The sequence below is a fragment of the Penicillium longicatenatum genome (genome assembly GCF_028827895.1).
Source record: "Penicillium longicatenatum strain IBT 33135 chromosome Unknown contig_3_segment0_segment0, whole genome shotgun sequence".
NCBI lineage: Eukaryota > Fungi > Ascomycota > Eurotiomycetes > Eurotiales > Aspergillaceae > Penicillium > Penicillium longicatenatum.
In genome coordinates this window covers 2,230,207-2,244,789 of record NW_026643121.1, presented here as the reverse complement: position 1 = coordinate 2,244,789, position 14,583 = coordinate 2,230,207, and the positions used below count along the sequence as shown (strand labels likewise).

Genomic DNA, 14,583 nt, shown 5'->3' with positions numbered 1-14,583 from the left:
TGGTGGTCCGAGGAGTCTTGATGCAAGGCCTCAAGAAAGGATGAAATCGCGACTGATGGGGTTGGAACAACACACAGGCGTCCAGGCCCTTGGGGTTGGATCGGTGGAAGATAAGATGGAGAAGAGATAAAAAGTACAACTGGGAGGTACAATGGACCAATCCACCACCCCAAATGATTTTTTGGCAGTGAATTAAAAGTATGATTGAAGGACGAGAGCGATACCGTTTCGTGAGACTCAGAATGCGCGCTTGCCCGAAATGTGTCGATCCGTCACGTGATCCAGTCACAGTTTCTGCCGTGCTGGACCTCGACTTTTGGATTCTTGTTTTGTTCAATGTTCTCGCTCTCAGGTCTTCTCTAGTTTGACAGGAGATTGGGACGTCTGACTGGGGTACTTGCTCTAGGAAAGGTGTCTCTATGATTACATTCATGGATGTCATCGGCTCTCAATCACGTTCGAGGCCTTTCGAGGGTACCCTCTTTAAGAGCCGCGCAAAGCCGCAGCTACACATGTCGCAAGGTATGCTGGAAAGATATAATAGGGAAGACATCGCTAACAATACAAATGTGTCTTAGAACCTGTACGGCGACACATTATTCACACATAATAATGAACTGTTGCGAAGCATCCGACGTGCATTCCATTTTTGTTCTTCCCATGCATTGAAATCTCAAGTCGCGCAGATTGACCTCGAGGAGCAGGATGGATATAATAACGAGGCCAATAAGTTGTCCATACACCTGCCCCAGGATTCCGGACCTCCAGAAAGATCACACACGCGAAAATCACGTTCAAGATCATCAAAAACCTCCCAAAGATACCAGCCTACTCCATCCGATTATCTTTCCGAATGCCTTCGGAGTGCAGGACATGCCCTTGGGTCCGGCAAGATCCCGGCACGAGCTGCGATTAATCTAGACTATGTTCTTCCGAAAAAAATATTTCAAAAGTTTCCAAGCAAAGGACCACGTTTTGTACGACAATCCCTCCAAACTACCCTTGGGGAGTACATACGTTTAGTGGAACCATTGTTGAAGAATGAAGGTGATAAGCCGAATGCTTTAGAAGTTGCTCTTAGAAGCGTTTTTCGAGAAAGCAGTCACCGTTATCTTTCAGCGCGAGGCTACGACGTCGAAGATGTGGCTGCATGGGCTTGGGTTTTGACAAGCAAGGATTCTTACAAAGCAGCCTCTCGGATCTTTGCACTTGAAGCCGATGGTAGAACTCGGATAGGATGCGCGGATGGGCCTAGGGTGCCGCCCTTCATCACCTTATTTCTGTTGAACGAGCGATACTTAGAACCCCATGTTCTTCGGTTGTTATTGATTCATTCTTTACACCTCATGAGCGGCGAACCGCTGCCGCCTATCGAAAACTTGGAAAATCTGGAAATGAATGCTCCGACGGACCGGCTAGTACCCAAAGTTGACGTGACTACGTGTGCGATGCTGGTTGTTCGCTTGATTCGACATGCGCGGCAGGTCTGGCCGGAGGCGTTTCCCGTTATTGCACGCGCGTTTGCCGCTTTTTTGACCAGACCCAATTTGAATGAGGCTGGCAAATCAAACTCCGAAATGGCCAAGATCTATCGTTTCAAGACCGAGAAATTCAACGAGTGTCTTTGGGAGCTCTCGCTTCCCACGAAAATCCACCCATTCCGATCGGCCTTCATACAACAACAAGCACAGTTTGGGCTCCTTAGGGCCATGGCTACTCACAAGCCTGTCCTTCCTGTAACACGCACAGGCTACCAAGCTGTAGTGGCAGTTCAGCTGGCTCACAAAAAGACAATCGCTGAGCGCCAGTCTGCCGATTTGAAGGCCCCGTCATGGCCTCCATGGAAAGAGGAAAAACTTGGCATAGATGCACAACGAGGTAATGAGGGTCTTCATAGTCGTGCGATGAACGTGCTGTCCCAGATGAAAGAAGCTGGTTACTCTCCTGGACTGTGGGAGGAGATATCCGCCATTCTAGCTGGTTGGGACTCCGATGGCAGTCCCACAGTGCAAACAAGAGCACTAGCCCTTCGCCGACCATCTTTGGCATTGGGAATTCACGACGACCGTAACAGCCACCTGACATGGGCTGCACGAATCCGCGCTACTAGGACTGTGCGTGAAGCTTGGGCTTGCTTTCTCTCCTATAAGGACCATGGTCTATCTCCCAAAGCGGCCGTTTATGCTGCAATGGCCGAGAAATTGGTTTTTCGCCAAAAGGCAGCTCATGGTGATATCGATCTAGCTAGTCATGCTTTACCCGGTGACGGGCGGGAGGTCTACCCTGAGCCGGCTTCCGCTCGGGACATCATCTATGTGCGCACAGAACCCCCAACTCTGGATGATTTTCTGGATGAAATGATATCGCAAGGCTTCCGTCCTTCTGGAAGACTGCTCGCGCTCCTTCTTCAGTCAGCTCCAAGTTTCTCCTCGGGGTTAGCCTACTTGCAATGTAGCAACCTCACTGATGATCAGATCATGGTGCTGTGTACTGTCTGGCGTCAACCGCCAGAATACCAAGAATCCCATCTCAAGGCACTCGAGTCATTGTCGGATATAATATTCGGCTCATACATCCAATTTTTGTGTCGACATTCGCGGACGACAGTCGCCACATATGCAAAGGATATTTTCATGGCCGAGCGGCCATCCCAGGCAGTGACGGAAGACCAGCCCCTTGCCAGTCTTTTAGAGTACCGGGAACAAGAGCGGCAAACAGGTCATCCGATGGCCCTTCGGCATGCTATCCAATTGGTCAAGTCACGGCAGCCACCTTGCCGCTGGGCCTGGCATAACCTCCTCTCTACCTTCTGTCGTGATCCTATTCAGGGGTACCAGCGAAAGTACGACAGAAAACTTGTCCGCATATTGGCATGGTACGGGATGCTTGAAGTGTTGAACTGGATGCGGGCTCGCAATATTGTAATTGGACCAGATGATTTCCAACCATTATGTGTGACATTCCACAAAGCTGTTGATGCTGGCATTCAACAGCCTTCAAAGGTGGAGAAGGCATTGAAGCTCTATCAAATCACTACGAATTCCTCAGAAATTGAGAGCCGAGATGCCTTTGACATCCTGATTGCAGATGGTCTGTCACTCCTGAAGACGCATTTTGATCAGCTGGTTCTTTCTTCAACGAAAACATCCCGTGTAGCAGAGAGAGGCATTTTTGGAACAAATAACAAGACCAAGTCTTCGCTTGGCATGCCGGGGCTTCTTCACGTTCCATCTTACGCGACGCTGCATAGTTTTGTGCGGGCCATGGGAATCGTGGGAGACGATGATGGCCTGTTACATCTACTGCGGTGGATGAGTCAAACAGCTGATTTGCTGAACGAGCTTGCCGAGGAGCGTCTTAATGGGGAGCGAATGATGCGACAGACCCTGGTGGCGATCCGGTTGTACCTGGAGAAGCTACACCCCCAATCCATTAATGGAGACCGGATAGCATCGGACTGTAAAGTGCAAGAGGCATACGACATTGTCAGCCGGACGCTGGGCTGGGAGTGGCCCAGTGATGTGGAGATTGAGGAATACCTATTGTATAATACTTACCATACTGTAACTACATAGATCTGAATGAAATGTGATACCCCCTACACTCTATTTCCATCCAAAGTGCATGAGGAAACCGGGAAGCGTGTACATAGTAGCTCGGCAATCGTCGGCCCCAGCGAGCTTCCCCACACCCGGAGCTCCGATAGTAAACTTAACAGCGTTTTATGATCTCCATTACTTTCCCCCACACACCTTTCACAACCTTGTGATCGAGAAAAATCTCGACCTGTCAATCTGACCTGGGCAATGGCAACCACACTGGCGCCCCGACTCGCTCGCCTCACACCCCTCACCACCTTCTCGCGCCAGACCGCGACACAGACGACCCGGATTTTCATCTCGCGATACAGCACCAGCCCCGAGGACGTCATCAAGACCCAACAAATTCCCGCCCCAGGCTCCGGCCATGTGCGTGTATTGCAGCTGAATCGGCCCAACGCCCGCAACGCAATCTCCCGTCAGCTGCTCGACAGTCTTTCAAAGCAGGTCAAGTCCGTCGCCGCAGAGGAGGGCAACGGTCCCACACGCGCCTTGGTAATAGCAAGCAATGTCGATGCCGCATTCTGCGCAGGCGCAGACCTGAAAGAGCGCGCCAAAATGACACCTGCCCAGTGAGAACCACAGCCCCTGCGCTCCCTTAAGCCCAGCTAATCGGTGATTCTCGAAACAACAGGACCGAAGATTTCCTTTTGGACCTCCGCAGCACCTTCAAAGAAATCGCCAACCTCCAGATCCCCACCATCTCCGCCATCTCCTCCATGGCTCTTGGCGGTGGCCTTGAGCTCGCCCTCTGCACCCACCTCCGCGTCTTCGGCTCCTCCTGTCTGGTCGGTCTCCCGGAGACCCGTCTTGCGATCATTCCCGGCGCCGGTGGCACCTACAGACTGCCTGCGTTGGTTGGTATGAACCGCGCGCGTGACATGATCCTCACCGGCCGCCGGGTGACGGGCCCAGAGGCGTATTTCATGGGGCTGTGCGATCGCCTGGTGGAGGTCTTGCCTGAGGAGGCGACGCAGGAGGGCGTTGCACGTGAGAAGGTCGAGAAAGCGGCCATTAGGTTAGCGCTGGATATCTGTGAGGGTGGTCCTATTGCTATCAAGCAGGCGCTGTTGGCCGTTGAGGGATCACCGATGGGTGAGGCTTCTGAGAACAGGGCTTATGAAGGTGTGATTGAAACAGAGGATCGGTATGAGGCGCTGCGCGCTTTCGCTGAGAAGCGCAAGCCTGCTTTCCGCGGACGGTAAGCATAGATGTCATTTCCATGGATTCTGTTTAGATTCACCCCGTTCTCGCCCTGTCACTGTTCTGTCTACATGTCTGGGTTTCCATGGATTAGATATGTTTTCCCCGGTGTTGGCAAAGAGATATAATACTACCCTCAAGGGCTAGGAAACAAGAAAACATGTATAACACAAGTAATGGATGGTTCGAGCCTTTCACGAGTAAATCTAAGATATGAGTCTGATTGTCAGGCATCTTTTTCAAAACTATCTGTGGCATCTATGTGCCACCATATTCTCGATATTTGGAGGGTTTACGTAAAATGCACCTGCCTAGGGCATGAATGTACTTTGTCTACGGTGCAATTGGCAACTGGACCGTCAAGCTCGGGATTCCCAGGACACTTGACCCGGGCACTGGGTATGATGTTGCCCGGGGCCGGTATAGCCCCGTTCAGCTTGTTGCCTGCACTGGGTCTTGAAACTTTACCCTACGAATAGCAAACTTATTTTTATCTTGTACTGGTATTGTTTCGATTTACACTCGTCTCCTAGCTACTTGGACTCCCGACTGTATTGGTGCGTGGCTTTATCAGCATGCTGGTTGGAAGTTGGAAGCGATGGTTTCGTATTTGTCACTGAGCCCCAGTTGAGATAAGGCATTTTCTGGCGATAATACTTCTACCTCTACGTACAACATCACTCCTCCTCTTGATGATTAGCCCCTATGCCTCATACCTGCTCATTTGGAAGTGCATCTAAGCCACGGCGCTTTTTCTTGATGAGACCATCTAGAGATTATCGTTTCGGCTGGAGCTCACTATGCATTAATGGATTGAATATAATGTTCCTGAGCCTGTCCTCGCGCCTTGTTCTGTCGCACTCCATAGGAACGAGTATTTACTTATATTGCCGACGATTGTAATCGCACCATTAGTAGGATGATTGGTAAAACGGGATACTTGCATAACACTCAGTAAACGCTTCGCGCCTTGGCTCCGCCAGTATTCTCAGATTTCAACACACTGTAGCTTGGCACTATCTATCACGATTCAGTAGCTCAATCCTAGCCCCGCAGATATTCAACATGGGGGCGGTCTTCTACTCCTATCGCACGCAAGACCCCGCTTTGCCTTGAAATAGTTATCTATGTGATGTCAAACCACTCATCAAGTTCAAGTTATTTTATCGCAAGAGGATTGATCTCTAACACAGAAGTGGTCATATTTATAGTCTCCTTCTGCCTTAAGACATCTCATCGCTTCCTTCAACTTTCACAAGTATTTTGTCTCCTTCTCAATTACGAGCTCAACTTATCAGCATTCGTCCTTCGGCATATTTCTCCATCTGCACATCGTATAGCGTCCAACTCGGATGAAACTCAAAATGGCGCTCCCACAGCCCCTTCCCCGAGTCCCTAACACGGAAGAAATTGTTCCAATGATGAATCGCATAATCAACGCACAAAATGCCACTCGTGAATGTATTCTCGAAACCGTGACTCCGATCACCGCAACGTTTGATAATGTTATGCTACCCTTGGCACAAGTCGAAAATGCTGTTCAAGGCGAGCTGGGTATGATCTACATGCTCCAGTATGGATCTCCATCCCTAGAGACTCAAGCCGCATTCGACGAGGCCCGGAAGCTCTTCCTAGAAGCCGAGGCATCGTGGACAGCGGATGTGCCCTTCTTCCGACTTCTCCAGGCGGCAAGCACAAAGCCTGATTTTGAATCCTTGGATATGGAATCGCAGCATTTGTTGGAGAAGAAAATATTGGGATATAAGAATGCTGGACACGGTTTTCTAGATAATGAAGAGCTGGAGAAGTATCGAAAATTGGAGACCGAGATTGCTGATTTAGAGATGAAATTCCAGCAAAATATTTCGAGAGAGGCTGGAGGAGTTTGGTTTACCATTGAGGAGCTAGATGGGGTGCCAGAGGATGAGCTAGCAAAGTGGAAAGACGATGGTTCAGAGGGAGAGAACCTGATCAATGGGCACCTACGAAGGAAATTTGTGCCGTTCGCCAATGGAGGAACACTGGCTGTTTTGACACATGCCCATTCTCCCAAGACCCGCAAGGGGATGTTCGTGGCGGATAATTTAAAGCTGAAGGAGAATAAACCCTTATTTGAAGAAATCATCATTCGCCGTGCTAAAAAGGCAAAGCTGCTGAAATACAATACGCACGCAGAGTTTAGGATCCAGAGTCGCATGGTGAAGACCACAGAGTGGGTCAAGGTCTTTCTAGACGAACTACGAGAAGCCCTTTGTGGTCAAGGTCAAGATGAGCTTGCAGCTTTGCAGCGTCGACGACAAGAGGATCTACAAGTCAACCAGCAGAACCCCGACGCTGGGGCGGGATTTCCACCGTGGGACAAGCGGTACTATGAGCGTGCCTTGCAGCACAAATTCGAGGTTGACCAGATCAAGGTCTCAGAGTTCTTTCCTTTGCAGGAAACTGCCACTCGGATGCTAGATATATTTGCAACCGTGCTTGGCCTTCGGTTTGATTCTATTGCAACAGAAGACTTGAATGAAGATGTCATCTGGCACGACACTGTGGAGTGTTTCTCGGTATGGGATGCGAAAGACAACGGGTTCATTGGGTATCTCTACTTCGACTTGTTGTGGAGGGAGAATAAGTATCGGGGTAACCAAAGCGTGAACATTCAATGTGTAATTCTTCAATGTCTCTCTCCCTCTCTTCGTTCGTGCTAACCACACCACAACAGGGATATCTGCGTCCGGATGGAACTAGACAATACCCCTCAACAATTCTGATGTGTTCATTCCCAACTGCAACACCAACAAGCTGCGCACTACTCAAACATCATCAGGTTGTCACACTCTTCCACGGTGAGTACCCACTCAAACGTTCTCGTCGTCATGCAATCACTCATAGACACATCAATAGAAATGGGCCATGGAATACACGATCTACTAGCTAGAACTAAATACACACACTTCCATGGCTACAGATTACCCCCTGACTTTGGTGAGATGCCAAGCATCATGCTGGAGAATTGGTGCTGGAGGGAAGATGTCCTGCAGGGTCTCAGCTGCCACTACACCGCATTGGATGAAAATTATCTAGCGGAATGGCAAAAGAAACACCCCGGCCAGCCAGATCCGCCGACTAAAATCCCAGTGGATCTACTGAAACCACTCATCAAGCATCGGTATTTTAGCAGGGGGCTCTACCACCAATACCAGTTGTAGGTGATAAATGACTCATATATGCCTTACCACTAAAATAGAAACTGATACCTGAGCTAGATCGACCTCGATCTTTGATGTGCAGATACACTCACTAAGTACGGAGGATGACATTGCTGATCTCAACATCCAGAAGATGTGGTATGACCTCCGCGAGGAGATCGAGGGAATGGATTTCTCAGAATGCAGAGATGGATATGCTTTTGGTACATTCACTCATCTCACAGCTGGTTATGATATGTGCTATTATTCTTACTTGTGGTAGGTAAGCTCCAGCAGTAGCAGGAAACAATACTGACAGAATCAGCTGCACGGCAATGGCCCAGGATGTGTTTCTATCTGTTTTTTCCGATGGCCCATTCAACACGGACGCCTGGGATAAGTATCGACGTGGAATTCTGGAGTGTGGGGGGAGTCCAAAGGATCTATTGCGGACACTGGAGGCCTTCCTAGGTCGTCCGCCAAATATGAATGCTCTGGTGGAAAGTTTGGCACGGGCGAGAGAAAAGAGGTCGTCATGAAGAGGGTTCCAAAGTCCCAAGGCTAGCAGGATTTTACGTGCGATGCTTTTCCGCTACGAGGCTACCCATTACCTAGGCTTGCATTAGTGGGTGCGTGGGTGAATCCATGCCCCGGCCGTGGCATGAACATCTCACGCGGGCTAAGGTCGGCGTTATTTGATACTATTTCCAGTAACTCAGACCCAAATGGAAAGTTACAACTAGTAATGTTTCTCGATATTAGAATCTAAACATATCTTTTACGAATGAGATCTTTAATTTAACAATAGATTAAGGTACGATCGTTGCTTATTCTGTCCTACCCTTTACTAGGCGAATTAGCCGCTACTCTACATGGAGGTCCCATGGTATTTAATGTAAGTCACCAAAATCGGTTCAGGATGCAAGATGATATGTTATGACTCAGAATGAGTTTAGACCTGGCAGTTCACTCCCAGGTGCCTTGGAAGGTGCCCGTTTCGGATAATAACCAGGGTTCCTGTAGGCAACTGCACCGCAATGTCCGAAAGAGTGAATGACAAATATTTCCAACCATGGTAGTATAGAAGGTATCATACGAATAGATACTACTTACTGGTGAATGGTGGAGATCTCGAATAAAATATAAACAGACACATCAGTATGTACCATGGTCATTTCATGAAGGCTACAGGGCTGTACGTGAATACCAAGGGTTACAGTGGCGCCTGGTATACGGGCCCCACCTCTCTGTGCCCGTGGCGCAGCTCCGATGGATCAGGGGGCCCCTGAATGGAGGTTTCGTACCGTAATCTGCAATAATCTGCAGTCTAGCGGCCCGCAGCTGGGCAAACCCCATTGTTTACCTGTCATCTGAATGGGTCAGGGGAACCATATCACCTGCAGCACTTGCCCTTCAAAAGCACCCTCCCCGCACTGTGCTTGACCCTTACTTTACTCTCATGCATATATCTCGATCTCTTCTATCTGAAGTATGGCCTTTGTGTTAATCTGACTGAAAAATGACTGCACCTCGTCCCGTTAAGCCGTTTGGCTTGTCGCAGGTGTATGTTCCTCCCCATGGCGACCCCACAGTGGATCTTGTCTTTGTTCATGGCCTCAACGGCCACCCCCATGACTCTTGGACCAGCAAGACGACCAAGTGCTTCTGGCCTGTCGATCTCTTGCCCGATGTCCTCGCATCTCAACGCCCACGCATCTTGACCTATGGCTACAACGCAGATGTCACGGCCTTTACTGACGGTGCCTCTCGCGACTCGATCGTCAGTCACGCAGAGACCTTAGCTTCAAATCTCGCGGCCAATCGCAATCTCCGTGACTGCTCCGACCGACCGATTATTTTCATCTGCCACTCGCTAGGTGGCCTTGTGGTCAAGCGTGCACTCATCTATTGCCGCAGCCTATCAAACGAGCGGACCGAACACCTGCGCTCAGTTTACGTGTCAACCTTTGGCATTCTCTTCTTGGGAACACCACATAACGGATCTGATATTGCAAAATGGGGTCTATTGTTGCACAACATCTGCGCTGCGGTTCTCCCCAAGAAATTCATGGAGTCATCCCCGCAGCTGGTCAAGGCGCTGCGCACGAATAATGAGACTCTGCAGCATATCAACAGTCTATTTGCCGACATACTCAGTCGCTTTCACATCTACTTCTTCCATGAGACTCGCTCAACCGACGTCCGAGGAACCAGAGAGATCATCGTTGACGAAGCCTCTGCAGCACCTTACATCGAGGGTGTGGAGCGTATGGGCATAGAGGCAGATCACAGTCATATGTGCAAGTTTGATGATGAAAACGCTGCAGGTTATGAAGTGGTTGCCGAAGCCATCTTACGATACTCACGTCAGGCACCCGCGTTGATCGGAGACCGCTGGGTGTCAGAGAGAACTACCCGCGCGATGGAGATGAAGGCCAAGGCCCGCGAAATTTATGACGGTAGGTCCGAAGCTAGGACGGAAGCTTCACCAGTTGCACTTGGTTTGCTGACCAGCTCAGTAAGACTAGATGGTGATCCCCTCACGCAAAGCACACCGAATTTGAATATTGGTAGGACACAACATCTTCTTCCTTCACCAACACATTTTCTTCCTTCACCGAGTGAACCAGTCACGCTGAGGGATTATGAGATCGAGGAGCCTCCTGTTTGATGAATTTCTTAACCCTCTTCTTTCGTGATGCCTTTTCTTTTCTTTTCTTTTCGATTTTCCGTTGATCTGTTGGATGTTTGGAAGGGGCTGAAATTCAGGCACCTGAAGTTTTGAAGGCTCAGGGTGTATTTACCCTGATGTCTGCCCTGACACCTGCCTGACACCTTCCCGTCCATCTCCTCACGAGTCTCTTGGTGCTTTTGTGGTTTTCTTGAATATATGTCTATGCGGTTCGTCATCACTGCGTTGCAGTTTATGTATCTTAGCTTGCTTGATTGCAGGGTGGCTCCCATCTCCCAGAAATTCACCTGATATCATTCCATATTTTTCTTGAACGGCAAGTCAGACAATCGGCTGACTGTCTTCTCTCATAGGTCACTCCGTACCAGAACTCCCATATGCCCCTCGGCCTGCGACTGAAGGTCGCAGTTCCCCTGTATCAGACATGGGTGATAGCGGCGTACTTTCATTTTCGCACTACTCTCATCGAGACCCACAGCTTTTTGTGGCACCTGCAGGTTTCCACCCCAATGCCACGTTCTTTGGCATGCAAAAAGAGCTAGAGGTACTACATAGCCGCTTGTTCAAGGCCAAGGCGCGTGCAGATCGAACCATGGCTGTTCTCATTTCTGGAGTGCCAGGATCAGGCAAAACTCATCTAGCGCGACAGTATGTCTTTGCGCAGCGCGAGTGCTACCCGGGAGGTGTATTCTGGATTGATGCCAAGTCTCGAGAGTCCTCGTACAAATGTTTCTGGGAGATCGCTCAAGCAGCCAGGCTGGTAGACCGACAAGACGCCGAAGACGCAGCGTATCTAGAGGCCCGTACATACGTGAATGCCGTTCGAAACTGGCTTCAGACACGCCATGAGTGGCTTTTGATTTTTGATGGCATCACATTTGATCATGACGTGGACATTAATGAGTTTCGATCGTTTCTCCCCTGGCAAAAGAGGTGTAGCATCATCTACACCTCGATTGACACCACCCTCCGGAAAAAACAACGGCTATTCGAGCCATACTGTCTGTCGATTCGTCCACTGAAGATTGAAGACGCCTGTAAACTCCTTTACAAAGACCTTGGCATCAAAAAGCCCACCCAGGAGCAGGCTATTCGGGCTGTGGAGATTGTGGAGCACTACGATTGCCTACCTTTAGCCATTCATGCTATAGGGCATCGGCTCAATGCAACCGGCAAACCCATTGAAAGATATCACGTTAAGCACCAGGTAACGGATAAAAAACTAGCCGAACCATTTCTCAGCATCATGAATGATCTCTACCGCTTGCAGCATAACCAGGCTTTGAACCTCATCAATCTCCTCTCTTTCCTGGGTCATCAAGTTCCAGTTGGTCTCCTCAATTTTGGAAAACATGCAATGTCTGTGGAGAATGCCGAGATATTGAGCAGTGCTCAGACCGGAGAGGATCCTGATCTTGATACCACGCTGGGAACTTTAATTCACTACGGCCTTATTGAGCGGATCTCGGATTCAGATCCATTCTTTGTGCAGAATAGCCCCGCACAGCAGTCTGGCGAGATGCCTACAGAGGTTAAGCCTGTCCCTGAACTCTCCGAGTCTCTAACAGAAAGCAGCCAGGAGGGCTTCTTTTCTATATACCCTGGAGTCTCAGCTATTGATGTCGTCAAGATCCATAGTGTGGTGCAGGGATTCTGCCGAGACGAGCTTCGAATCAAGGACGAGGAATACAAGGATGCTATGAGAAGAGATGACCTTGGGTTCTACGACTCGTGGCTAGTTGTCGCCACTCGCTTCCTATGCAAATCTTGGGAGGCAGCCAAAGAGAGAATGAGTCACTATCAAGATTGTGGACTGGTCCGTGATTACCGGGAATATGAGACTCATGCTTCGCGACTTGTAGAGCTATTTCCCAAAAGACAGGAGTATGGTGCGCACCCTGCGGTTCTTCGCGAAGCACGAGAAAGCTTGCGGCAACTAAGGAGGAGTCTCAGCAAGGAGATTGATCGAATGTCGCCCAGCTCATCCCAGGAATGCGGAGGCAACCAGAGGTCTGTTTTTGATCGCTCAAGCAGTTCATCATCGTCATTTCCCGAGTCATCCACGGATGAGGGCATTTCGCGCGAGTCGACGTGGGCTTTTACTGATTCAGGATCAGCTCGAACGGAATCTCCTGAAGCAGTCGTTGCTCCTCCACGATTCAAATTGGATTTATTCCCTCCCCACATATTTCGACAAGCTGGCCATGAGTCGGAAGAAGGGTACGAAACGGATGGAGAAGCAAAGGAAGCGCCTCGAATTTCTCCAGCGCTGTCACAGATAAGCCAAGCTACTGAAAAGCCAAAACACTCTCCTTCCCCTTTGTCTTCCAGTCCTCCAATACAACAAGACGAGAATAAAAATTGGCAGGTGGTTGATCGCCAATCAAAAGCACGTTCCACGAGGATGAAGCAGGCAAAAAGGCGTCCTCGAGGTCCTCGTCGACTTCGTAGTACTAAACCAGCTACTCCTTTGGTCACGATTTCAACCGTCCAGGGAAGAGGATCATCCAGTCGCAACTCTACGGATGAAGGTAGCTCTACAATCCTGGCATCGGCCGCTGAACGAGCACTTGCAGCGGTCCGTCGTTCCAGCAATGGCCAGGTAATGGGCGAAAATACAAAGCCCAAACCGAGTCCTCCACTGACAGAGAATGGAAATGGTGGGCCATCTTATTCGAATGTTGTTGCTCATCGTATGCTTGAGGCTGAGTCAAGGCGCCCAGCATCCATACCTTCGCGGCGTGGAGCAGACCCAACCGGACTGCAAATGAAGCCATCTGTCGAATCTCTAAATGGAATTCATATGTTTGCTTCACCACTCTCACATGAGCTGGTGCCCCAGGAGCTGCTTGCAGGGCCTTTAAATCGATCAACATACAGTGATCCCGGCCGAGACTATCTGAGCCAGCCACTGCGAGAGCTAGACTTACACACTGCACCTAATTCCCTGTTCAACTCTCGGCGCGCATCACTTGCAGCATTTGAGCCCATGCAGGACCTATCTGCCAGTACCCCTTCACTGACTTCATATGGTCCGCTTCTTCCATATGAAAATGACATTACCATTACAAGATCAAGCCACCCAAAGCAACAACAAAGACCACCTGTCCCAATTTACGTGCCCCAGGCTCAGTCTGCATCGGTTGTTCACCCATCTGCCGTAATGCCTGGCGCCTTTCCTCTCTCCTTGCCTTCCGATGCTCCTATGTCGCATTTCAACGAGCGCCCAGGATCCGACACACTCTCACGTGGATCTTCCGGATATTCAACACAGTCCTGGGCCACAGAACCAGTCCGCTACCCGCCACATTTCTCCCCCATGCCAAGCTACCAGGGCCAAATTGAGATCTCGCGGAGCGCAACACCCATGATCCACCCACAGCAACAAACACTCCGCGGACGATCAAGCTGGACTGGCGAAGTCGATAGTGCCATTCAATCCGATCTACTGTATCCCGCTCCAGCGGCCAACCACCGTCGAGTAGGCTCAGTGGACGAACGACTACAAGCGATGAAACCCGAATGGGATCCAGAGATGGAACCTGCACAAATCCTTCATCTTGGAGGACATCGCGTTGATGTGAGGGATGCACGCCAACGGCTATCGGAGTCTACTAGACTGCAGATCCCGCGCCATGTGCCGACGTACCAGCTTTATCATCCTAATATATCCGGTCCGTTAATTCAAGAAGGTGGACATGTCTTTGCGCCTGCTCCACAGCTTGAAGTATATGGAAGGCGTGCAAGGAGTGGGAGCTCACCTGCGCGTCCGGACTTTGTTGGTTTGGGTGTGCGATTTGCATGATATCCTTTTTTTTGTTTATATGTTCTTATACTATGCTTTTGCTGCTCTTGCCGCATATATAATCGTGTCGCTATGGTTTTATGTCTTTTTTCTCTTATCTTT

General features: G+C 49.8%; 4 protein-coding genes across 4 annotated transcripts; all 4 read left to right on the top strand.

The window, feature by feature from the left end:
* Positions 1-431: 431 nt before the first annotated feature.
* On the top strand, positions 432-3,575 carry N7484_006202 (uncharacterized protein; the record flags this gene model as incomplete). Its single annotated transcript, XM_057116620.1, has 2 exons — positions 432-522; positions 679-3,575. The coding sequence occupies 2 exons, from the start codon at positions 432-434 to the stop codon at positions 3,573-3,575; spliced, it is 2,988 nt and encodes a 995-aa protein (XP_056972503.1).
* A 231-nt stretch (positions 3,576-3,806) lies between these two features.
* On the top strand, positions 3,807-4,804 carry N7484_006201 (putative mitochondrial methylglutaconyl-CoA hydratase (Auh); the record flags this gene model as incomplete). Its single annotated transcript, XM_057116619.1, has 2 exons — positions 3,807-4,171; positions 4,234-4,804. The coding sequence occupies 2 exons, from the start codon at positions 3,807-3,809 to the stop codon at positions 4,802-4,804; spliced, it is 936 nt and encodes a 311-aa protein (XP_056972502.1).
* A 1,362-nt stretch (positions 4,805-6,166) lies between these two features.
* Positions 6,167-8,523, top strand: N7484_006200 (M3 family metallopeptidase; the record flags this gene model as incomplete). The annotated part of the gene is made up of 5 exons (XM_057116618.1): positions 6,167-7,462; positions 7,519-7,642; positions 7,701-8,001; positions 8,063-8,263; positions 8,310-8,523. The coding sequence occupies 5 exons, from the start codon at positions 6,167-6,169 to the stop codon at positions 8,521-8,523; spliced, it is 2,136 nt and encodes a 711-aa protein (XP_056972501.1).
* A 980-nt stretch (positions 8,524-9,503) lies between these two features.
* On the top strand, positions 9,504-14,481 carry N7484_006199 (uncharacterized protein; the record flags this gene model as incomplete). The annotated part of the gene is made up of 2 exons (XM_057116617.1): positions 9,504-10,443; positions 11,030-14,481. The coding sequence occupies 2 exons, from the start codon at positions 9,504-9,506 to the stop codon at positions 14,479-14,481; spliced, it is 4,392 nt and encodes a 1,463-aa protein (XP_056972500.1).
* Positions 14,482-14,583: the final 102 nt, after the last annotated feature.